The following is a 23,281-nucleotide window of genomic DNA, read 5'->3' on the forward strand; positions in this document are numbered from 1 at the left end:
CACACGGAGTACGATGCAGCGAGGAAGTAGTTGCATCGTTGCAGCTAGAGCGGGCAGTGTCTGGAGTCTGGATCTCCCGGTTTCTTGGACATGGTGTTCGATCACATTGCATCTGGTGGACGGCTGTAGAATCCTTGTGAGGGGCTGTGACGTTGACTTCCAAGATGAGCTGCCAGCTAATGCCGTAGAGAAAGCATCGCCATCCAGCCTTTTCAATGGTTGATACGATAGTCCATGGTTGACATGGAGAAGGCTACTATCAGTGGACCTCCACGGGCGTTGGTCAGTCACTTAGTCAGTCAGTCAGTCCCCCATCGCCAGTTGCTTTACTGTATTTGATAGGCGCAACGGCTAAACTCGCCTGTATCAAGGTGGTTGTTGTGTGCGGGAGCAAGTAAGAATAACGAAAGGATGTAGAGTTGTGCAAAGCGGGGACTTCCGCACCCCTGCCAACACCATCTTCGCGGAACTACAGGACCTTGCCCTCTTCCACATATGCAGCCGGGCGTATCCCATCCCGTCCCATCTCATCATGCGACTGCTGATTGATTGATGATGTACTCAACACGTCGACGCGAATACTCTCCCTCGGGCGACCATTGTGGTGGTGTGGACCATGTCAGATCAGATGAGCTGCGAGGCGTATGCGAACCATACCTTATCTTCGAACGAAGGGCGAGAAGTTTTCCACCCCCGTGTTTTCTTGACTGGGCGGCAGCATCAGCATTTTGACGCAGGAGACGACGCAGTTCTCACGAGACCATTGACTGGGCGGTCCCTTCACTTATCGCTTTGCTTTCCGGGCGATTTGCCTCGTCACTATTGAGGCCGCCCCAGAATCCTCCACGTTGCCTACATCCCCACTTTGCCTTCTTCGCCTCGTCTTTTACCCACGCAGAGATGATTTCTATTCCCTCGGGATGCTGTGTTGTGTTGCTTCCATTGTTCCATTCTTCTGTTCAACCTCATTCTTGGTTTCGCAGTTGAAACAGTGTTTATGGGTGGCTGAGTCCTGTCTGTATCTTCTCAGGCTAAAGTTATCGGATTTCTGCGGCCACCAAGGCCAACTCACTTCGTTAGCTGCACGTTCCACATCCCGCTGCAAGGTGAAACCGACAGCTCCGCCAGTTTCCCACATCCAAACGTCGGCTGCGGCTATGGCGGGTAGCGCGTCTGGACACGCAGGCGGCTTCCACAACGCTGGTATGAGTGGCTGGCAGCAACCGTCTGGGAACGGCTTCGCCCATGACAGCTCGGCGTCATCTGGTAGCTCAACAATGCTGTGCCTGACATGTGGCTTCTATCGTACGGTCGAAGAGATATTCGATTGCTTCCGGCAAAACCATAACGTCCGCGGTATCCGCGAGTTCGAGGATGGCGCCATGCAGCATGCCATGCAGTCTCGCATACCCAGCGTCAGCAGCAACCATACAGGCTGGATGTTCATCCCTCAACCAATTACGCACGATTCATTCAGCAGCAACCGCTACTCCTATGCTAGCTCGTGAGTGGGCATGCGCACATCTGCCAATGCTGAACATCGCTGACTATTGTGCAGGGTATGTTCAGCTATCCAAGCCCTGCAAAATCAAACCTTTACTAAGTCACGTCAAAGTCGTCTCAGAGTTATCCCAACTTCGGTCAGGGCGGAATGCACCCGTCTCTCCAGTCCTGTCTAAGCTCAACTGGAGGAAGTTACGGCGAGGCTCTAATCAGTCCCAACTCCCTCGCGGGAGACACGGGACATACCCACAGATTCTCCTTTGGCAGTTCGTACGTCGTGCATGCGAAAGAAACACATATGACACATGATCGCAGCTGACCACTATCAGGGTATGCAATGGCAACGCTCCTTAACAGCCATGTCCACCACCGCCCCTGTCCGCGGATATGTGATGAAAAGAGCAAGTGAAAGCAATGGTCGCTCCTGTGCTAACGCATTGCAAACAGGTTAATAACTCGTCTCATCTTCGAAGCCCTGGACTGGATCCAACCGACTATGTCTTGGACTCGACGACGTTTTCCGCAGACATTGACATGGAAGGTGACATCTTCTCAATGGATGCGGTCCCATACACAGACACTGGCCCACCACTACACGCCTACCCACCGACTCTTGATGTTCCTGACAATGGACAGACTGTGCCTTGCGGGGGTGGCAAGGGTCGGGTCGGCCTTACTCCTACGCAGGAGGAAGACCTGCAACGGTATAGCGAAAGATGGGCTGCCAGAACGTTCTTGCCATCTGAGGCAGAGATCAATGGCCTCGCCGCGATCACCTACCTTGATCCGGAGTTTGTTCGGACTTGGTACAATCATTTCCGACAACATTGGATGCCTCCAGATGCTGCGCGGGTTACAGCAGCGAGTGATACATCATCTGCTTTGACCGAATTGCCGCAGGAGGCGCAAGTGTTGACCCGTACACCGTCCGGTCGGCTCAGTTGTGCGACGTATGCAAAGCCTTCGAAAACCGTCAGCGAGGTTCAGGCTTGGGCGAGGGCCCGCTTCTGGAGGGCGTGCACTTCGCATCAGTCCCTCAACGCACCGACAGACCTGTTGTTCAGGTGTACACTTCCAGGATGTCAGTACTCGACCAATGAACGAGACGCTTGGCAGCGGCATGAGCAGAACTGGCAGCCTCAGGAGTTCTGGTAAGCGGAGCGCGGTGTAGCTCTTTCCCGAGTATCTGAGACATGGCTGAGACACTGACTCGACGACATATAGGCATTGTGTCGTTTGCAGAGCGCAGAGTCAAGGTCCCTCCATATGCCATCGAAAAGACAAGGTCTGGGACCATTTCAATGCTGCACATCCTCATATCGACAGGACGAAGTGGGAAGCCCTCAGGAACGACTCTGAGGTAGCAATCAATGCTGGATTTGAGCGCAACTGCAAGTTCGTTAATGCGTTGGGGATCCCGTGCTCTTATGTATTCAAGGACTGGGACGATAGAGTCAAGCATTACCTCGCACACTTCAACAAACGCATTCGTGATGGACCTTGGGAGTTGCGCCCGGGCCGACATCGCTGGTTTGAGGACGACGACCAAGATAACACAGGCGCTTCTGGATCGTCTGCGTCCGGTCATTCTGGCTCTGCGCCGCAGCAGAAGGGCCGCGCAAGCTATAAACAGTCTACCACTTCGCGACGCCAGAAAGGACGAACACAACAGTCGACCACACGTGCTCAAGGTCACGATGGATCGATCACTCCCTCCGCCATCAAAACACCTTTGACAGAACATGCAACATTCGGAGACGCTGGCCTACTTGTACCGTGCGTTACTAGGCCGCACTCCCTACTTGACGTCGAACACCTTTGCCTTGTAAACGATCCTGGGGACGTTCGTTATCTGGCTTTCGACCACACCCGGCAGCAAGGTACTTTGTACTCAGTATCGACACTGCTATCGGCCATCCACTTCGACCATCCCGACCTGCGCATTCGCGTGGAGCTTCTGCCTGCCGCCTTCAAGGACGCTGTTGCCTTGACACGCGACCTCGGCCACAAGTACTTGTGGATAGCAGAGCTGTGTGAGCTCCAAGGACGCAATGTCCCACCTAGACACATACTGGAGCATGCAGCGCTTGTAATTGTGCGCGTGGCTGCGAAGCCTTCGAACTGTGACGAGATTGATGAGGATGCCATATACAGTTATCAATTCGTTTGTCACTACAGAAACGTTGACCAGATCTTCTCATGGCGGGAGGAGAACGGGCCATTTATTCCACTCCGGAACCTTGGGCACGGAACGTATGGCATCGTGGACGAGGTGCAGCTACGATATGGCGGCGAGACATTCGCTCGCAAAGAACTGCAAATCTCCCGCTACCACCCGAAGGCTCGAGCATTGACGTTGCGGGAGATTGACACCTTGCAGAGATTGGACCATCCTCATGTGCCACATTTTGTCGCCGCATACTACAAACAGGAAAGACGCTCGTGGAACATCCTCATGACCCCAGTGGCCCAAATAAACCTACGAGATTTCCTCGCAGATCCACAGCGATGGCCTAAGAAGCGCAAGAGTCTCATCAAATGGTTTGCTTGCCTAGCTTCTGCGGTTGAGTATCTGCATGGCGTATCCTGCCGCCACAAAGACATCAAGCCTGCCAACATCCTCATCAACAAGAACGACATTCTCCTGTCCGACTTCGGTACCTCCCACCACTTTGAAACGAACCTAGACGAGCCAGGCCGTAGTCGATACTACGAACAGAGTTTGGACGACTCATCTACAATAGGAGATGGCATCATGACACCCAAGTATTGTGCTCCCGAAGTGGCTGCGAAGAAGAAACGTGGACGTAAAGCCGACATCTACTCGCTCGGCTGCGTTTTTGCCGAGATGCTCACTGTCGAGCTCGGAAGCAGTTTGACGGAGCTGGCAGGTTTCTTGACGATGTATGACCGAGGCAAAGCTCGATACGCAACATACCATGAGCGACTGCCGGATCTGCATGCATGGCTTGAGCGACTAACAGCCAGCGCTGGCACCGCGTATCATATGAAACTGCTCAGTATCTGCAAGGCTATGCTTGCCTTTACACCTGCAAGCCGGCCTTCTGCCACGACTGTCTTGCGCGAGCTTTGCGAGGGAAAGCATGTCGCCGGGGAGACTCCGTTGGATTGGTGCCCCTGCTGCTACAGAATGACGAAGACAGAGCTTGACACGTTCCGTATGCCCTTACCGAACATCCACAAGCACGGTGCACAACTGTGGCAACCCAAGGGCCGTTCGATGCACTTCCCTGACATGCGGCCGCAGAGCTCAAGCGTCGTGTTACAAATCTCCATGCCAGGCTTCAGCGGCGTTACCTGGGTCTCAGTTGAGTGGCGATGGCCAAGACTCAAGACCTTCGCAACCATGACGACCGTGCAGAGCATGATCTCCTCTGTTACCAGATATTTGACACCGGCTGTGAAGGGCTCCAGTGGCATGGCGCTGTGCCAGGCTGGAGTTTACCGACCCCCGGACCAAGCTGTTCTGGACTGTCGCAAGATGTATGGCAGTGTCGTGAATGCTCTTTCACAAGTCTTCTCGTGGCGTCAAAGCACCCGGATGGTTGAGGACGGCATCACAACCAAAGCGAGCCTAACAACTCGCAATGGACTTCGGAACGCTGCGGCAAGCGTGGCCGCTTGCCTCGAACCGGAGCTGGTCGTCATGCTTCTCTGGCTCGTGAGTTACCACGTCGGCATGACTTTGCCTCGCCATGTTGGCTTCAATGGCTCAGCGCTTGCGCTCGGCATGATTAAGCATGTGCCTCACACTGGTGGCGGTTCTATCACCACCTCAATGCTCGGCGACGTCGATGGAGTTGATCGACTGAACGCTATGGACGAGGATTGCGAGTTGCCGGTCTGCGAACCCACCCATGCCAACGGGAACGATGCAACTCACTGTACGCCACCGCAGACAGACGCCGAGCGGATCCTGAGCGATGTGGACATCGACCTTGGCGATCTCGGCACAATCAACGTGTCCACTCTGCTCAGCATTCTGCGCAAGCACAAGCGGTGTACTTGCTGCTGCTCATTACACCCTCAAGAGGCTGCAACCAGCATGCGAAACGGTGTCGTCTGCCAATGTAGCCTGGCCGGAGGCTGCTCGCTGCCGTCGGCTATGATCAATCTCGGTTTCGACGAATGCAGTACGAATACCTTCACGACAGTGAACCTTACCGAGAGGGACGACACTGCTGAGTTGTCCAAGTCAATCTTCGAAATATGTGCAGACTTTGATTTTGGAGGTTTTGACATGTGGTAAATGGGGTTGATGGGACGGAAACGACGACTATAACGACTTTTATGAATGATGACACGGTATCGCTTGCTAACGGGCATTGGCGTCCCTTCATGTAGACTTGCCGTTTACGGCGATTGTGACAAGACTGTTTACTAATAGATCATCTGCTGCAAGGCGGTGTAAATGTATTTTTGCAAGGCTTGATTGTATGTCATGGAATTCTTAGTCCATTCATCGCCTACAAGAGAATTACAGGCTTGTTGCCCTCCGCGAGGTGTCAGCGGCTACACCGTCCAATGATCCTCCAGGTCGGAGTGAGCTGTACTCTCATACAAACTTCACAATATTCCTCCCTCAATGCATAGTCATTGATATCGTGGTATCGTCTCGTCAGAAGCAGAATGCAGCGCCCCGATGCTTTCCCCGCAGGTCGTCCTACGCTTGCGCGGACACCAAGGCGACTGACATGCTGCGTTGCTGTCGTTGCAATCTCGACACCTTCGGCGCTGGCTCATATAGAGGCCACATCGTTGACGAACCATCCCGTGCCGGCCACTGTATACCACCCTCCCGAGGGTCTTCGTAATCCTCCGGACACGGAGGTAGAACAAGCGGTGGCTCCCGCTCACTGGCGCCTCTGGGCACCAGCTTCGGTCGCACACTCGGTTTACGTTCGATTGTCGGCTCTGCAGATCGTGACGGTACTTTGGCCGTCTGGGCCTGTTTCGCTGGATTGAGCTCCTCGTTGACGCTGCCGTCAGATGAGTTCGTGCGCCGCGAGCGTGCAAATACGTTTAGGCCAACCGAAGAGTAGACCTTTTGAAGCCGACGCCGTGATGATGACATTGGACTGGTTGGCGTGATAGGTGCCGTACGTCCCACCGATTGCTCGGGCTCTGCGATGGACGGGTACGGATCGTGCTTGAGGAAGTCAGCCGTCCATGGACCCCGTACCGCACCGAGCGACGGCGCCGGTGTTGGAGTCGTGGGCGATGAGCGAGCTGCCGTAAACAGCTGTGGTAAGCTTGGTCTTCGTCGTAGGCTTGGAGAACGCTTTGGTAGAGGTACACTCGTCGCCTGCGGGGCGAGTGTTCGACGGAGATCCGTAGAAGCACGCGGTGAGGGCTGATGCTGACTGCTGGCCTGACTGCTCGCACCCGACCGGTTGAAGCGCGATACAGGCGGAGCCACAGGTCCAGCGCTTGCAGGTCGCCAGATACGAGGGCTTGACGGACCGTCGACAAGCTTGGGCATGGAGACGACCTTGGCTTTACCTGCCGACACCACTCTTACCGCTTGTGCTCTGCCGCAACGTTGCTCGACGTCGTCGCAGCTTTGTATAAGTTGCTCAGGCAGTGAAGACTCGATGCTGGTCCGCTGGGATGCGAAGTCGTCGCTGCTTGCTGTGCGGAAACTCATATCATCTGTCCCTAAAGGAGAAGCGACTTCCTCATCTGAAGTGTAGCCGCGCCAGAACATTTGATCAGTCTGGAAGTCCTTGATCGGCATCGAATGCTCCGGTGTGTGCTTCCCGAAATCGAAAGCCATGGTGTATCGCTTCTCGGATGGAGTGCTCGGAGCATACTCGGTTGACGGCATCTTGACCAACGTAGACAAGCGACTGAAATTGGGGACGGTCCTGTAGGTGGCAGTAGGAGTGCAGAAGAAGTCCTCCATGGGGCGAGTGGCCGCCATGTCGCCTAATATTCGGTGCTTGGTTAAGCCTGGACTCGCTTGAAACAGTTGTGGAGAGCCCACTCGTCGCCGCTTGATTAACGGGTCGGCGGGTATGGAGCAATAGTGCAAGTCGCAGGGGTCGCACGCGAGAACGGATGCGCAAGCGTCGCGCTCTCACTGCATTAGCATGCAGTATTGATGAAACCCTGATCAATTCAACCGGGGTAGCTTGATTCGATCCTGCAACCACGGGTGGAGGTGCAATGTGTAAAGAGCCGAGACCTTCTGTGCCGTTTCTACGAGGTCCAGTATAAGCGAAACACGGTTCTTCGAGCTTGCAGTGGTCGCGTGAGGACCTGTGTCGTTACTGAAGCTCTTTGGAGCTGCTTGTTCCGGTGCGAACAAAAGCCTGCGTGATCGGTGCCGCAGCTGCACGGAGCCGTAACTCAAGTCTGTTGCACGGCAGTTGTCGCAACCGCGTGGAAAAGCAGCAGTGGCAGGCCTATAGATGACTTCTCGTATCAGAATTTTGTCACCGAGACTGTGCCGCTGGTGTTACCCACCGTCCAGCAGGGGGAGCCAAAGGTGACAGGTTCTTGAACAAGGATGTGGCAGCTTTAAAGCAGAATCTCACGGGCATCAATCGCTGGGTCTGCAGCCTCTTCCTTCGGTTCCTGTGAAATGCAGTCAGATAGCTCAGCAGCGAGAGGCCGCCGCTATATCTCACTCAGCCATGTAGCGACAGTGGGCAATGCTCACAACCCGGGCACTTCTAGCGCAGCGAATCCATCACGAGTTTCCTCACTCATTGCGTGATTAGTGCGGCGACGATGCCGAATCAGACACAGCGGCGGAGGCCAAGCGTCCATCCGGCCGTTCAAATCAACCCTGCGCCTTCCCCATTGGGTATTTTGCGCGGTGAGGCTCAGCTCAGCTCACATGCACTCCTACTTCCAACAACCGGGCGATGGATCGTGATTACGTCGACGTTAAACTCACACTTCGGTCAGTCGTCTATAGAAGAAAAAAATGTCTCGCCGAAGACTTCGACGTTGTTCCAAACGGCTGTTCTTTCGTCGCGACTACGGGTCGGCAGCCGGAATCAGTTAGTGTCACCGTTAGATGTAGTGCCGCGAGGGAAAACGTCCGGGGCAAGGATAGAACTCTATCTGGTGGAGTGCCGCGAAGATTTGCTAGAAGGAGGCTACTGTGTATAGAACTCAACTCTAAATTCTAGCTTCAGCGTACGGTACTGTTCGGCGTTCAGGGCTGACCTTCAAGTTGTCAGCTTGAGGTGAAGTTCCCCATAGCCTGACAGACGGGATAAAGAGATCTAACGATTATGGTCTCGGCGAACGGCAGACTCATCACGTGCGCGCAGATGCACAACGCTGCTGGCATCAGCACGAAAGGTTCGCCAAGATGCACGTTTTGCCGTAGTGTGTGGAGCACAAACTATTGGTGGCACCATTCTGGCGTCCATTTCCTTTCGAGATATCGCCAAACTTCCACCTACTCCGAGACACTGAATGCGCGTCGTAGACAGGGCAGCCCAAGCATGATAAGTGCCAATAGGCGCTCACGAGAATGAGATCCCGCACTTCTAGTATTGTGGTTCAGGGTGCTGTAGTGCCCGCAGGAGGAGTATCTGCGAATGCATATCTCGCTTCGCGCTCGGAAGACGCACTCTGTTCGTTGTCGACACCCGGGATAAGGTTTGCGAAAAGCGCTTGCAGTCTCTACACCGTCCAACGGCCGAGACCTGTAACGGCTCTAGAACGCTTCCTTGCGTAGGTCGCAACATAGTTCGTAGCTCTTGACACAGACATACCTTCGTCAACAGCAATGGCCGCTCACCACACACCATGTGGCTGTAGACAGCCGTCTTCTAACCCGCCGTCACTTCACCCCTTCCTCTCGCGCCTCTCCCTCTTCCTCTCATACTTCCACCATTCCTTCCACCGCCCCTGCCCCTACCTCTCCCGTCGAGATCCGCGGGTGGTGGCACGTTGCTGTAGTTGTGCGGCCGGAAACTCGGATTGTTGTGCACGACTCCCTCAGTCGGATCGCTGTTGTCGATGACAGTATAGCCTTGCCGATTCCCGCCGCCGCCACGACCTCTCCCCATACCACCATTCACGGGGCCGCGACCACGCGGGTTGAAGTTGCGCGGCTCACCACTCATGCCACCGCGGGGGTGGAATGGCATGGTTTGCTGACCGTAACTGTGTCCACTCCCGCCGTTGACACCATTAACACCGTTCGCGTCGCTGCCATACCCTCCGCCTCTACCACGGTACTGATACCCTCCCCTCGGACCGCCGTTCTGCCCAGCAACTGCACCCCTAAAGCTACCCCGAAGCGGCGGTGGCGCAGAAGCTTGCGTCAACTGCGGGCCATCCGATCCACCGTACCCGTTCGCCGTAGCGGCAACTCTCTGTCCCGGCCTCAGTGGGGCATACTGCTGCTGGGGCGCTCTCGCCCTTGCCGCCTCCGACAACGCTAAGACCTGCTTATCTGTCAGGTTCAGCACAGCATCACTAGGGACCGTGCTTCCTCTGAACGGTGAGCAGCGGCCATTCAGCGTCGTGCCTCCAATAAAGGTCATGTCGAGGACGACATCCAGCAGCATCTGCCTCGTGGTGCGAGTCATGCCGATGACCGTACCCCTCATAGCGATCGGTACGCGGCCTGAATCCAGCACGTAGGTGATGCGGTCGCCGAGGTGAAACTTTTGATGCTGAGTCCGCTGCACGGCGTCGCTAGGCTTCAACAAGGCCATGCGCGGAACACCGCCAATCTTCTTGCCCGTGACTTGATTGTCTTTCCCATTCAGTTCGTCTGCAGCCCTCTCGATCTTCATCACTGTGTCGCCGTCGAGCTGCTCTGCTTCAAGCGGCACACGTTCGAAAGTCTTGGTCTCGATACTCTTCAGCCAGTTGCCAATCTCCTTCATCTTCAGTTTCGCTTCTTGCGGGTCAGGGTAGAAGGCCGTGTCCTCCCATCCATCACCTGTCGGGTTCGCCGCGATTGCAGCCACGAACTCCGGGAATCGAGTCATGTATTCAGCCAGCAACGCAATAGCCTTCCGACTGTACTCCCATCCAGATTCCGTCTTGCGACTGTAGCCCAAGACCTTCTGCTTCTTCGCCTCAAACTTCAAGTTCAGGCCGAGGTTCAACCGCAAACCAGAAGAATACACATTGAACGCCGACGTCAACTTTGACAACACCAGTGGATGCAAGCCCAACATCTTCGAAACCCTGAACGAAGCCGTGTATGGGTCTTCCATCGCTGCCGCCTGGACTATTTCGCGACCGAAATCCGGCTCCTTGTTCGTCAACATGCTCACCCAAGCTTCAGCTCGGTCGCCGGGCTGAACGGCAAGAATGCGCAGTGGACGACCGTAAGCCATTTCACCCAGGAAGAATGCACGCGTATCCACGGGGAACTCTTCCTCCATGGGTAGAGCTTCCTTTTCCAGGAAGCGCTGATCCTCGCTTAAAACGTTGTCGACAATGGTCTGCGTGGCGTAGTCAGGCTCCATGCCGGAGATTGGAGCGTACTCCTTGACCGTAGCTCCCTGATCGGTCTTGCGTAGTCCAACCAGCATATCTACGGTCACGGTGCTTTCAACCGTGCCAATAATGATGGCGAAGCGCTTCGAGTACACTGACTCGATGCGATTCGCCTTCTTCTTCCAGTCTGAGATACCCTGTGATTGATGCGGTATCTGCTCCACGTTCGCGCTCGTCGCCGGTAAAGACGGATCGGCTAGTCGGTATGTGAACATCTCGTCGCTCAGACTGACCACCTTGCCTTCCGACAAGAACGGGTACCCAACATGTACCGCCTTGCCCAAGCGCGCTGTCGCTTGCGCAACGGTACCCTGCGTTTCACCTTCTGCCAACGTGATGACCATGCTCTCGTTCCTACTGTCCTGCTGAAACACATTGACACCGTGAAAGCCGAGTTGGCCAATGTGAGGCAGGGTGTGCAGCGTTGGGAAGCCAGCCAACGCTGCCGCGCCAAGTTTGACGCCGTCCACTAAGCCGATATATACCTCGCGACCCTCCATCGTCGGCAATTCGAAAATGTTCTCAACACAATGGCAATGCTCCAAGTCTGGAAAGATGCCCGGTAAAGAGCTAGCGTACGTATAGTTAACAGTCGCGTCATGAACGAACTTCAAACTCACGCCGAAGTCGTTCCTTCTCTTCTCCGCTTCGGTCAGCATCGCGTCTTTCGGCGCCATAGCCGCCAGAAGCCGCTTCTCGTCAATGAATGGGATCTTAACCACAGCCTCCCAATCCTGCTTCTTCCCGTTCATGTCCAAATCGAAGTCGCGTGGGTAGAAGTCGATGATCGGGCTGTTCGGATCCGTCATCAATGGCCAATACACTTGCGGCACGATCTTCTTGCTGCGATCCGGTAGCACACCCATTAATTGCTGGAATGGGCGGAAAGGCTGTCCAAGTTGGAAGTTCATGTTCGCCTTCAAGCCCTTCTTCACATCCGATATCATGGGTGAGTAGTGATACTGGTAATACCACGGCCAGCTGACTACGCCGCGGTAGTAGTAGAAAAGCACCCACTGCAAGCCTTGCACGTAGTTCTCTGTTAGCTTGGTGAGTTCGGCCTCGTTCTCAATGCCCCATTCGAACTTGTCGGTGTAATGCTTGTTCTTCCATTCGTAAAATTTCTGCTCGTACTTCTGCTGCGCCTTCACTTGCGCGTCCTGAGCGGTGACGTCTTCGACCTTCGCACGGTCGTACTGTTTGAACACACGTAGAAGTGCATTCTGCGCCTCCTCGTCCTCATCGTCTTCCTCGTCATCCATTTCTAGACGTGGAGGGAACGACAGCTGGATATGCCTGTTGCCCTCATCATCCGCGATCGTCCCGCAGTTGAGGTGCAGATTCCTAGCCAACTCCTCAACAAACGCACGGTCCGCAGCCTTCAGAGTGCCCGGCATATCCAAAGGATTCGGTTGCGCATCGCCAACGCTCCTACTATTGACGTAGCGCTTGATGCTCTGATACAACTCTTTCTGATACGTCGTCATGCTCTGCACGCCCTTCCTCTTCACCTTCTCCATAACATCTTCCTTCTGCACCGTCTTGTCCTTAAGCCAGTTGGCATCTTCATGCTCGTGCTCGAAGTGACGATACTCCACATGACTGAGTTCGTCCAGGAGCAGCTCAAGCCGCTTGAGGTTGATCACACCTCTCTCATTGATGTAGCCGCCCGCTTTGGGCAACACTTGCTTGTAAACACCGAACATGAGCGCCAACGCGCCCTCGTTGATGTGTAGATGCGGTAAATTGGGTAAGAAATCATTGCCGACAAAGAACGCCATCAGAATGAAGTCGTCGATAATGCGCTCCATGTCGAATGGTACGCTTCCAAGCGCACCAGGCTCCTTGAGCTCCTGGAATTCCAGCTCAAGGTATTCGCGGACGATACAAAGGTGCATCAGATAGAAGTTCTGATGCTCGAGCTCAGTGCTCTTGGTCTTCGCCTGCCGGCCAAACGTGACTTCTTCGCGCAACAAGCAGAAATGCGGATCATGTGACAACAAGCCCAACATGATCAAGTCCGCGTCCAGGCCGTACAGACAATGCTTGACATTCGGATCGTAGTTCGGCTGACTCTTCGCTTGCCGGATGTACTCCATGATTTTATGCTCACCCTCACCAGGAACTTCGTGACCGGAAAGGACGATTTCGCATCCCTGCCAGTCAATATCTTCGGTGACTTTCTTCGCAACAAAGTACTTCAGCTGCTGCGTCAAGCGCGCCATAAACTCTGTACCTGGCGTGATGCAATTCGAATCGAATGGATCCTCCTTCGGCATCTCTTTGCCTTCGGCAATAGCTTTGTTTCTAGCCTCCTCTGCGTCCCGCGCCGTTCGAAAGCGACGCGCACGCTGCTGGTTCATCTTAGCGCGCGGTGCCACACCGTCAATAGCCATAAAGAACAGCTTCTGCGGCTTGATCTTGCCAAAAAGATGCTCGATGTAATTAAATATCTTGATGAACATTTCATCCTCGGAGACATGCTTAGTGATCGATGAGTCGGAGTTACTGTGGGTGCAGTTGTGGATGATGCCGTTCATGTCGAGGTACAGGCAGTCAAACTCGGGAATGCGGTTCTCAGCTATAAGCTGGGAAATGGCCGGATACCGCTCAGAGAGCCAGCGAAAGAACTTGGGGACACCTGCGCGCGGTCAGTATTTGCTTGCTCGTAACGTGCGGTGATGGACGAGTGCGCACCCATGGCGGAGGTTGTACCCGAAAACCTGCCGTCGACGGCTGTCCGGGGAGGCTGATCACCGCGGTACTCAGTATATGGAGTGTATGTGTGTGTGTGGAAGAGGTGATGTGGGAGGTGACGGCGTTCTGACACGGAGTCGATGCAGAAGCGAAGGAGGATGTGCTGCCCTCCACGAAGTCATACACTCGCTCGCAGATGACGCACGGACCGCTTGATGATGCATATGTGCCTAAGGCGTCTGCGGCTTGACCACCACGCGCCTATGGGTGCAAGTACTTAACGCGTCGGTCTGCCATTTCCACCAACACCGATCTACCACCTTGACATATACGATCAACTCAACGCAGCTTCCTACAACATTGCTCCCTATCCGCACCTGCCAATGACCCGCTGACGACCTGTACGAAAGCCTTTTCACTCCGAAAATGGAGGACGTCAGTGAGTCTACCTTGCGTTTCCAACTACATCTGCTTTACTTGAAAAACATTCTGTATTCAGCATGACCTCCGGCAGCAATGCCAGTGGGGAGCTAAGCGGTGATACCTCGAAAATCCACCGTCCGACGTCGGACCAAACAACGGTGGATGCTGCCGCTGTACGCCCTACACGATTCGGTGTGGAATGTGCCAGTATCCTGATTGCCGTATGCGAAAATCAAGGAACGACAGCGGCGTACCATCTCAACCAAGACAACCGCCTACATCAACGTTGACTGCTCTACAAAATGCGACCCATTCGAAGAGTAACGATGCTGGTCCTTGCGATGTTTGTTAGTCTGCTGAGCGTGGAACATTACGCCTCGCAGTATTCATACGCATGACCTCCGTCGCCGGCAGTTCACCATCGAGCGTCTACTTTACGTCAACCAGGAGTCCACTAGGAACTTTTCTCTTGCGCGGGACCGCCAGCACGCTCAAGATGTCGCTTCTGTTGCGGACATTGCTCTGTCGAGCCCAGAACGACTAGGGGAGTTTTGCTAACAAGTGCTTTTCCAGACATGGAAGCCGATCAGGCAATTTTGCAAAACAAGCTCATCAATGAAGAGTACAAGATATGGAAGAAGAACAGCGTCTTCCTCTACGACATCATGTACAGGTGAGCTATCCATAGCATTTAGGTGAACCGATACATGCCAACTGACTCATTGGTAACGTCAGTCGCGCACTTGAGTGGCCAACGCTTACCACCCAATGGTTGCCGGATGTCAAGGACGTACCGGGCAAGCCTATGCGCACCCACAGACTACTTCTCGGCACACATACTTCGAAGCAGCAGCCAGAGTACCTACAAATCGCACACTTTGAGTTGCCCAAGCCCCCCGCGGCGAAGATGGCAGACTACAATCCGAACACAGAGGAGCTCGGCGGTTACGGCGCGAGCAAGGAGACCATCAAATTCTCCGTCGTGCAGAAGATCGTACATCCGACCGAAGTCAACAAGGCCCGCTATCAACCACAGAACCCGAACCTCATCGCAACGTGGGCAAGCAATAGTAACGTCTACGTGTGGGACCGATCGAAGCACCCATCCGTGCCACCGAACGACCAAGCAAAGCCTCAGGCAATCCTGCAAGGTCACAGAGATGAAGGCTTCGCGCTAGAGTGGAACCCGCACGTCGAAGGCCAACTTCTCACCGGCAGTGGCGACAAGTCCGTCAATCTCTGGGATCTCGAGCGTGACTTTAGTCTCGAGACCAAAACCGTCAAACCACGTACCAGCTACACACATCATGCCGCGAGCGTGAACGACGTGCAATACCATCCCACCTTCGGCAAGAACCTTTTCGGCTCCGTATCCGACGATCTCACCTTCAAGCTTATGGACATGCGCAGGTCCACTACCGACAAACCCGCCATTGACTTCGAGCGCGCCCACCCGGATGCAATCAACAGTCTGGCCTTTCACCCCACTCACGATAAACTCTTCGCAACAGGCTCGGCAGATAAGACCATCGGCGTCTTTGACCTCCGCTTCCCAGACCACGGCAAGATCCACAGCCTAGAAGGGCACAAGGACGTCATCACAAAGATCGACTGGCACCCTTCCGACTCCGCCATTCTCGCTTCATCCTCCGACGACCGGCGCGTCATCTTCTGGGATCTCAGCAGGGCAGGTATGGAGCAGACACCGGAGGATGCAGAGGATGGGCCGCCGGAGATGCTGTTCATGCATGGTGGGCATACTAACCGTGTCAGTGACTTTACGTGGAACAAGAATGATCCGTGGGTAATGTGCAGTGCGGCGGAAGATAACCTGATCCAGGTGTGGAGGGCGAGTCGGCATTTGGTGGAGAAGCTGCCGCCAGGAGTGAGGAGAAGGGAGGTTAGTGAGTCCTGAGTCACACCGGCAGCGGTGGGAAGGTAACACTTGGACGGCGTTCACTATAGGCGTCAAGGAAGTTTCACTGATGGCAAGCAGCTTTGAAGTTTTAGCTTTCGCTTGACCAGCATGCGGTCTTCAAGCGCGGCGTCACGGTCCGTTCGCCAATGGAGCCTGTTAGAGCCCACCCGAGGTGCGCGCAACACGAGGTAGTACTACCAATACACGCGCACGCGTTCAAAGAAGGTTCCTTTCGACCACTTTCTTCACATTTGAATTTAGCAACATCCGCCAGCACTGCTAACGAGCGGGAATGGCGCATTTGCCAACACAAGCTCCATCAAAAGTCGGTCTGTGTCTCTTGCCTTATAGGTAACCCAAGGTGGTGTGATGGTGGCGCAGTCTCGAGGTTTTGAGCTGCATCGACAAGCGAACCGGTGCTGCGTGGGGTTGGTCAGCTTGACGACAGCCTTACTGCAACTCCTTTCAACGCAAGGCTACCGGTGAGTTCTGCTTCATTTCCACGGATGATAACACCCTTACGATTGCGAGCTTCGCATATCCTCCATATTCGGCCCAGCGAGTCCAGCAGCGTTGTGCTTTTCGCACTTTGTCCTCCGTGCGCTTGCCGAAGCTTCGCAGAGGACGCTCGGAAGCAGGCTGCGGAGCCGCCTCAGCTAGCCGAGATATCTGGTCTGTTCGACTTCTGCTTTCGCCTTTCTCAAGTGGCCTTCGACGGCCTTCGACCTCCGACTCCGCTCCGACACCGTCTAGTAGGGCTTGAGCAAGGCTAAGCATTCAGTCCTCATCGGCTTGAAGAACGACGGTGACTGTCAGCTCCCCAGATCGACGAGGCGCTGCCTTACGCGGTCATTTGTAGCGAGGTATGGATGATCGGGACGAGGGCAAGTGGCCGAAGGAGCACGAGCGGGACAGCGACCGGGCGGGAGCCTTCTCTGCAGAGCCTCGCACCACGTTCCCTTATGACCACAGTCGGGAAGTTGAAGGCTCTCCCGTGCCGCTTGTCGCCATGCAGGATTTTGGGTCCTACGCTACACAAGGGGAACCTACACTCAACATCTCCATGCATCCTGAGCCCCCTAGTACAATTTCCTTGCAAGGCGACCCTCTGGCATACAGTGAGTTGAAGCCCCCATCAGTGGTGTCGAAAGATGAGGTTGCCAGGAGAGGGTCCAGGGCCAGCGAGGATGCTCGCTCCTCAAATATTGCTCCGACCCCTACCAATATAACGACATCCGTCGGACACGGCGACCTTGAAATCCCGTTCGTACAGGTCCAGAACTCTGATGGGACATGGAGCTGCGCTGTCGCTGGGTGTACGCGTTCCCGCCGCTATGTGCGCCCCAGTGATCTGGCCAAGCACCAGCGAGTTCATGATCCGATGTATAAACTGCATTGTTCATACTGCGACTTCATTGCGATGTTCCCGTCTCACATGAGGGAGCACGTGGGAACCAAGCACTTCGGCAGAGTCTACATTTGTCCGGCAGAGGGATGTGGCGCGAGCTTCGGGATGTATGCCAACCTTGTAGGGACCGGACGGCATATGAGTAAGTATCACCCAGAAGTAGCGAAGCCAACAGAAGCGACCTGCAGGCGCTATTTACATGAACCGGTAACCTCCATGACGGATGAGGGCTATTATAGTCTTGACAAAACCCCAGCCAGTACTGTAGCACCGGGAGACGACGTTGACATTGAGGAAGATCACCGAAGCATATATTCAGACAACCGCCGGACCGGCCTTGATGCCAGCACGACAAATAAGCTCATCCGGGCCTTTTCAGACGAAGTGTCCCAAGATCTTGGTCCTGATTTGGAAGCAGAGGACGTGTCTGAAGCTCTTCCCGAACTCCTCTATATTCTGTCCAAACTGCTCCAGTGCGACAGAAATGCTCCCGCCGAGCTTGCCAGCACTTTCGTTAGACAGCAACGAGATAATATCGCTCCTCGAGTCATCGTACGAGCGGAAGCGGAAGCACGAGAGTCCTACTCTACCATCAAAGCCTTTGACGTTGACTCCTGGATAAGTGGAGTAGGAGGTACCAAGGACGAACCAGGCGAGCGACCTGCTGACGAAGCCGATGTGAACGATCTTAGCGACGAAGTGATCTCGGAGGTGACATTTCCGGAACAAGTAGAAGCCGTTCGAAACTACGTCCGGAAGAGCGCAGGTTACAGATGGCTCCTTGTCAGAACACGCTTGGCTGCAAGCATGATGCAGACTGGGTCCGAGTTTCAAGACCTGGAGCGAGAGCTTGTGGGACTTTGTGTCAGCCATGGGTAAGCATAGAAGCACGCCCTATTCTCATCATGTACAGAAGAGATCTGGCTCGATTCGTACTTACCACGAGGCTATGATTCGAATGTTACTTTACGTCGGATCTGCGGGAATGGCTCTTCGTGGCTGAGGGCACCAGCAGATTCGCCTCGTGCACAAGAGATTTGCTGACGAGCCTCATAGCCCTTCGCTAAAGATTCGGCTTGGTTGGTCTCCGACCGGCTTCATTCGAAACCAGTACTCGCAAACTGCCGAGATCAGCATAGCCACGGCCATCAGCTACAACGGTTTTGGAGAGACTCTGGAGGCGCTAGAAGTCACAAAGTATGTGAAGAGAATGTGGCCTACATATGGCGATTTTGTTCTGGCTTGCGTCGACAATGCAGTTTACGGCAACCATGAAAAGCAGAATGATATGTCAGGTACGTTACTCCTGCACACAGTCTAAGCTTTGCTACCATCCTGCGGTGGCTGTTCGTTGCGTCTGATTGACTGCTGTATTCCGGACTAAGTAGATACTCTCGGAACTGACATCACAGAGTAGTCAATTTGAGCCAAGCTGCCGATGGTATGGGCTCTTTGATACTCACCACAATAGAAGATGAGCTTCTTGCAGAAGTCGACGGTGATCCTGTGGCTGTTTTCGAGATGATCGCAATTCTCGCCTGGCTGGGCGCGGCATGTCGCTTGCCAACCCATTTGGCCGGCCCGAGTTATTGCACTATCAGCCTTGTTCCGCCTAGCGATGAGTGCGCTTTTCATCAGATTCGATACCACGAGCATGCATTGTCCGAAACCGGTACGGCCGCAAGCGATGAAGGGGCGAGTCATGGCATCGTCGACCAGAGCTACCCATCCACACAAGACGAGCCGAGAAGTCCCGATTCACATACTTCTGCGCACGCGAATGATTGTTGGCTTGCAATGATCAAGAATCCATCGATCGTTAAAGGCTTCCCAATAGCTCGACGTTACAACTCAGAGAAAGGCATGGAGACGTCGCTTGATATCATGATAGCACTCTCACGAGCGCGTTGGGCAACCATTTTTGATGGCATGACTGTCTTGAGAGGATTCTGTACGTTACTGGTCGCTGTCCAGATGCATTGTGATTCTGTGTTCTGGCACTATGTGCTGTCCGGAGACTTGCAACCTCTTCTTTACTCGGAGGCTCACAAGTACTGCCAGCCAGATCGGCATGCAGTAGCACCTAGCGAACTCCAAGGGCTTCGACATTTTATTGGATGGACGCCAGTCGCGTATAGCCGGATAGGTACGTGTTGTGCCGGAAGCAACGACGGCACGTCCTTCGCCAAGCTACTCGGCCGTTATACAAAATTTTCATAGGTGTGTTATGCAGCTGACTGGCAACACAGGCACACGGGACGCGATCCATTCGATATACGATGTGAACTACACGGGTGATGACAATCTCACTAAACCTGGTTACGCACTCGATGGTGTCACGGTGGGATTTAGCCACTATGTAACTGGGTCTAGTAAGATCAGTGTTGGGAACCGGGACACCCCGCTCACCTACTCACTGGCCAGAGAATATGAAATGCAGGTTGATCATGCTGCAAACCTTTTCGTGATCTTCTACGATTGTGAAGCACGAAGGGCGTGGATGCTTGACGGACGAGAAGCTCTTCTCTACTTGAGTCGCGGATTCTTGTCCTCGCCACATGCGCTTCCGCGCCGCAACGGTTTCTCGGAGCGTGTGGTGGACCAGTTCATCCACCGTGATCACATGATAGAGGGTCGTAGAACGGCGCGGGAGATTCTGCTCCAGAAGCAGAACCGAGAAATCAAGATTTACGAAGGCTTTACATTCGAGCAGCTTGTGTCTCGCTTTTACGAGACCATCTGGCAGATGCGCAGCCATGTGCCGAAGCTGCAAGCTGCTCAAAGGGTGAATACTACCGATCTGAAGAAGAAGTTCATGCATGCTCTTGAAGGCTTTGGCTTTGCAGACACAGTGTCGTTGAACTTCCCCGTGCGCTCTCGGTACGCTAGGTTGGGCCGGTCAGGCAAGGAATGGTGCCGCTTCGTGAATACTACAGGCACGGTCAACATTCTAGGCAAAGGCTTTGGCCAAATACTGGGATCTCTGGACAACTGTCGACGTTGCAAAGAGCTCCCGGGAGGTCCGGACTTTCTCGCCACGTTTGCATCATTGCTTGAGGATATTGCACGTCAATGCGGTAAGTCTCGTGGTCTCAACGCACTCCAGGCTAGGCCTGCTATGCGGGCCAGAAATTGTCAGCCAGTCAACGACATGATTGGACGATCCTGTTAGGAGCAAGTGCTGACCATTCATGCAGAAGGAGTCACTGCAGCTCATCTTAAGCTCATGCAGAACCTCTACTGGAACCGGCCGAATGAACACTTCGCGACCACAGCGTGCGGGTGCACGCAGCTTGGTGCCAGATGTGGTGAAGCTATCCTTGAGCTCCATGCGATCCCAGCAACAACGAGGTCGAAGTTTCAGCCCGGTCTTCATCATATGCACGCTGATGCTGCCGTCATCATCGGCCGAAAGTGCGATATATGCACACGCACAGCATCGGCACCTGGAAACAGCACTGAGAGGTACAATGACACAGCGCATGGCGGCACCACACCTGATAGCGGGATCGGATCTTCGCAGGGTTCCGTAAGCACTCCGACCCCGAGTATGTCGGATCCCAAGTCCGTCGCTCTGAGCGTAAGCTGCTCGCGCTCGGGTCGTGACAGCACGAATGACTTTGATGCTCAGGTTGGGGAGAAAGATACGACGAGATCTGACACCTTGGAGCAGCAGCTTTCAGGAGGATTGCAGCCAAGTACGACTGATACGCGCAGCTACCGGCAACCTTCGCTCGACATTGAGAGTGCTCTCACCCAGGTCTCGCTGGATGATCTCCAGACAGAGCTTGAACGGAGAAAGGCCGTTCAGGAATGCACCGCGCATTATCGCTGGGCAGCGATGGCGCAAGATGCGAGCAACGCTTTACGATCAAATGTTGCAAGTAACTCTGCAGAGGAGATGCATAGTGAGCGAAAAAGGAAAAGAGTCCTGTCTCCAACGCCCAATTAGACTGTCGTGATGAGGATGGAGCGGGCAATCACGGTCTGCTCGCCACTCAGCTGCGCTAGAGCTCAGCGGAATGTGTGGTAACGACAAGGCGTCCGTGTGGCATTAGGTTGTCGATACGTAAGACATAGAGCTGCAATCATCGAGGAATTTGATTCGGTGGGCATGTCCTGGAACGTAGCGCGAGTCAATTGTATCCTGATAATGTTCACGGCCAGAATGTTCTTGCGAAGGAAGCGTTAGACGTGTGTCGCAGCTCGCTTAGTCTATTCCCAATGGCAGGTACAAGCCTGTCTTGGCGCTTAGAGGTTTGGACGACTTTGGACAAATCCACCAACTCGCCACCCCACGCTGGAGTTTGCGCATTATTCCATCCGCTCGTAGAGATCATTTAGACACCTCCGAAGATCACCAAATTGCGTGCTGATACCATGGGTCTCCCGCTGCGACAGGAACCGGACATTGAGCAGAAGTACTCGCAAGCACGGGCCCAGTCCTCAGAGTCCAGCGGAGCATCTCAACTGCCACCAGAAGCACTAGATCTAGCCTCCAAACTCTTCGACTTCGCACGTGAAGGCAAGACCGCGGAGCTCAATCAATACATTACCGCTGGCATACCTGTGAACTTGACGAACCACAAGGGCGACACTCTGCTCATGCTGGCGAGCTATCACGGCCATCTGGATACTGTTGAGATGCTGTTGCAGAAAGGCGCAGATGCCAACGTGCTTAACGAAAGAGGACAGAGTCCAGTTGCGGGTGCGGTGTTCAAGGGCTATGATGACATCGTGAAGAAGATGGTGGAGGCTGGTGCGGATATACATGCAGGACAGCCTAATGCGGTTGATTCCGCGAGGATGTTCCGGAGAGAGGAGTGCTTGAGGCTTTTTGGTGTTCAGGAGGGACAGTGAGCATGCAGCGGAAGCAGAGCAATTGATGTACAACATCTGTACAATACGAGCAACGGCCATGCCCATGCGCCAAGAACATCTTCGCCGTCTGAATCTTGCCACTGTCAATTATGGTGTCTCGGCTCATTCACAGCATCTCCACCCGCTGGTTGTCCTTCACCGGCAGCAACAAGCCTTCCTCAGGATCTGTGTTGATCTGGTCGCTTACGGCTTTGGCCAGCCTGTCCGCCATAGACTCAATCCTCGTACCGAGCCGCTCAAAGATGTTACCAGCCATACGCTTTGCTAGCTCAGTCGAACAAGGTGCTATAGGAGTCGAAGGTGCTTCATAGCATTCTTCAGTCGTAGCACTCGACGTGGCGGAGCTTTGTCCACCGGCAGCAACGGCATGCTTGTGGATTAGTCTGGGCTCCCCAGCACTATATCGGTAACCGCTGCGATCTGCATCCACAGCTTGTCCGAACTTCGGCAGGTTCGGTATAGGCGCCGTGACAGCCTCCCACGTGAACCGCGCCGGACTCATAAGCGGCGCTTGGCGGTAGCGCAGCTTCTCTTCATCATACGATCTGCGACGATGGCGAAGCGTGCTTTCCGCGTCGCCTGGGACAGCGATACCAAGACCGTGATACTGTGCCGAAGTATCAACGCTAAGGCCCTTCTTCCGCCTTCTGCCTCCATTCCGCACAACAACAGACGTAGTGCGAGCACGGCTTTCAATGTCTTCAGCGTGCACGGCGTTGCTGCGTCGTCTGCCGCGGCTGTCAGGAGGCTCGTCCCTTAGTTGGTCTCGCTCGTAGCCGCCGTACCTGCAGTGGCGGCCTGGTGTCGACCTAGAGATCCACTTCAGGCTTGCCGGGAAATTGACGAGGGCTAGCACGAGCGCCAGAAGCAGTCCGAACGTAAGAAGGCTTGAGAGCATCCCGACCGCCCAACGTGGCAGGTCTGGTAGCCCGCCCTTGGGCGAGACT

The 23,281-nt window shown here is 54.5% G+C and overlaps 6 protein-coding genes across 6 annotated transcripts; 4 read left to right on the forward strand and 2 right to left on the reverse strand.

The window, feature by feature from the left end:
• The first annotated feature begins 1,191 nt into the window (after positions 1-1,191).
• Positions 1,192-5,956, forward strand: BAUCODRAFT_36371 (uncharacterized protein). The gene is made up of 4 exons (XM_007680428.1): positions 1,192-1,504; positions 1,615-1,773; positions 1,950-2,654; positions 2,728-5,956. Exons 1-4 carry the CDS (start codon positions 1,206-1,208, stop codon positions 5,771-5,773), a joined length of 4,209 nt encoding a protein of 1,402 aa, XP_007678618.1. The 5' UTR covers positions 1,192-1,205; the 3' UTR covers positions 5,774-5,956.
• A 24-nt stretch (positions 5,957-5,980) lies between these two features.
• Positions 5,981-7,853, reverse strand: BAUCODRAFT_214384 (uncharacterized protein). Its single transcript, XM_007680739.1, has one exon. It carries the CDS (start codon positions 7,445-7,447, stop codon positions 6,188-6,190), a length of 1,260 nt encoding a protein of 419 aa, XP_007678929.1. The 5' UTR covers positions 7,448-7,853; the 3' UTR covers positions 5,981-6,187.
• A 6,148-nt stretch (positions 7,854-14,001) lies between these two features.
• Positions 14,002-16,065, forward strand: BAUCODRAFT_36375 (uncharacterized protein). The gene is made up of 3 exons (XM_007680429.1): positions 14,002-14,143; positions 14,701-14,800; positions 14,863-16,065. The coding sequence occupies exons 1-3, from the start codon at positions 14,131-14,133 to the stop codon at positions 16,040-16,042; spliced, it is 1,293 nt and encodes a 430-aa protein (XP_007678619.1). The 5' UTR covers positions 14,002-14,130; the 3' UTR covers positions 16,043-16,065.
• Positions 16,066-16,133: 68 nt separating this feature from the next.
• Positions 16,134-16,346, reverse strand: BAUCODRAFT_124670 (uncharacterized protein; the record flags this gene model as incomplete). The annotated part of the gene is made up of 1 exon (XM_007680740.1): positions 16,134-16,346. One exon carries the CDS (start codon positions 16,344-16,346, stop codon positions 16,134-16,136), a length of 213 nt encoding a protein of 70 aa, XP_007678930.1.
• Positions 16,347-16,520: 174 nt separating this feature from the next.
• Positions 16,521-21,619, forward strand: BAUCODRAFT_214432 (uncharacterized protein). Its single transcript, XM_007680741.1, has 5 exons — positions 16,521-18,328; positions 18,510-18,748; positions 18,871-19,599; positions 19,703-20,530; positions 20,651-21,619. The coding sequence occupies exons 1-5, from the start codon at positions 16,911-16,913 to the stop codon at positions 21,403-21,405; spliced, it is 3,969 nt and encodes a 1,322-aa protein (XP_007678931.1). The 5' UTR covers positions 16,521-16,910; the 3' UTR covers positions 21,406-21,619.
• Positions 21,620-21,794: 175 nt separating this feature from the next.
• Positions 21,795-22,744, forward strand: BAUCODRAFT_36379 (uncharacterized protein). The gene has a single exon (XM_007680430.1). The coding sequence runs from the start codon at positions 21,834-21,836 to the stop codon at positions 22,311-22,313; it is 480 nt and encodes a 159-aa protein (XP_007678620.1). The 5' UTR covers positions 21,795-21,833; the 3' UTR covers positions 22,314-22,744.
• The last annotated feature ends 537 nt before the right edge of the window (positions 22,745-23,281 follow it).

The sequence above is a fragment of the Baudoinia panamericana genome (genome assembly GCF_000338955.1).
Source record: "Baudoinia panamericana UAMH 10762 unplaced genomic scaffold BAUCOscaffold_10, whole genome shotgun sequence".
In the NCBI taxonomy this organism is placed as follows: Eukaryota; Fungi; Ascomycota; class Dothideomycetes; order Mycosphaerellales; family Teratosphaeriaceae; genus Baudoinia; species Baudoinia panamericana.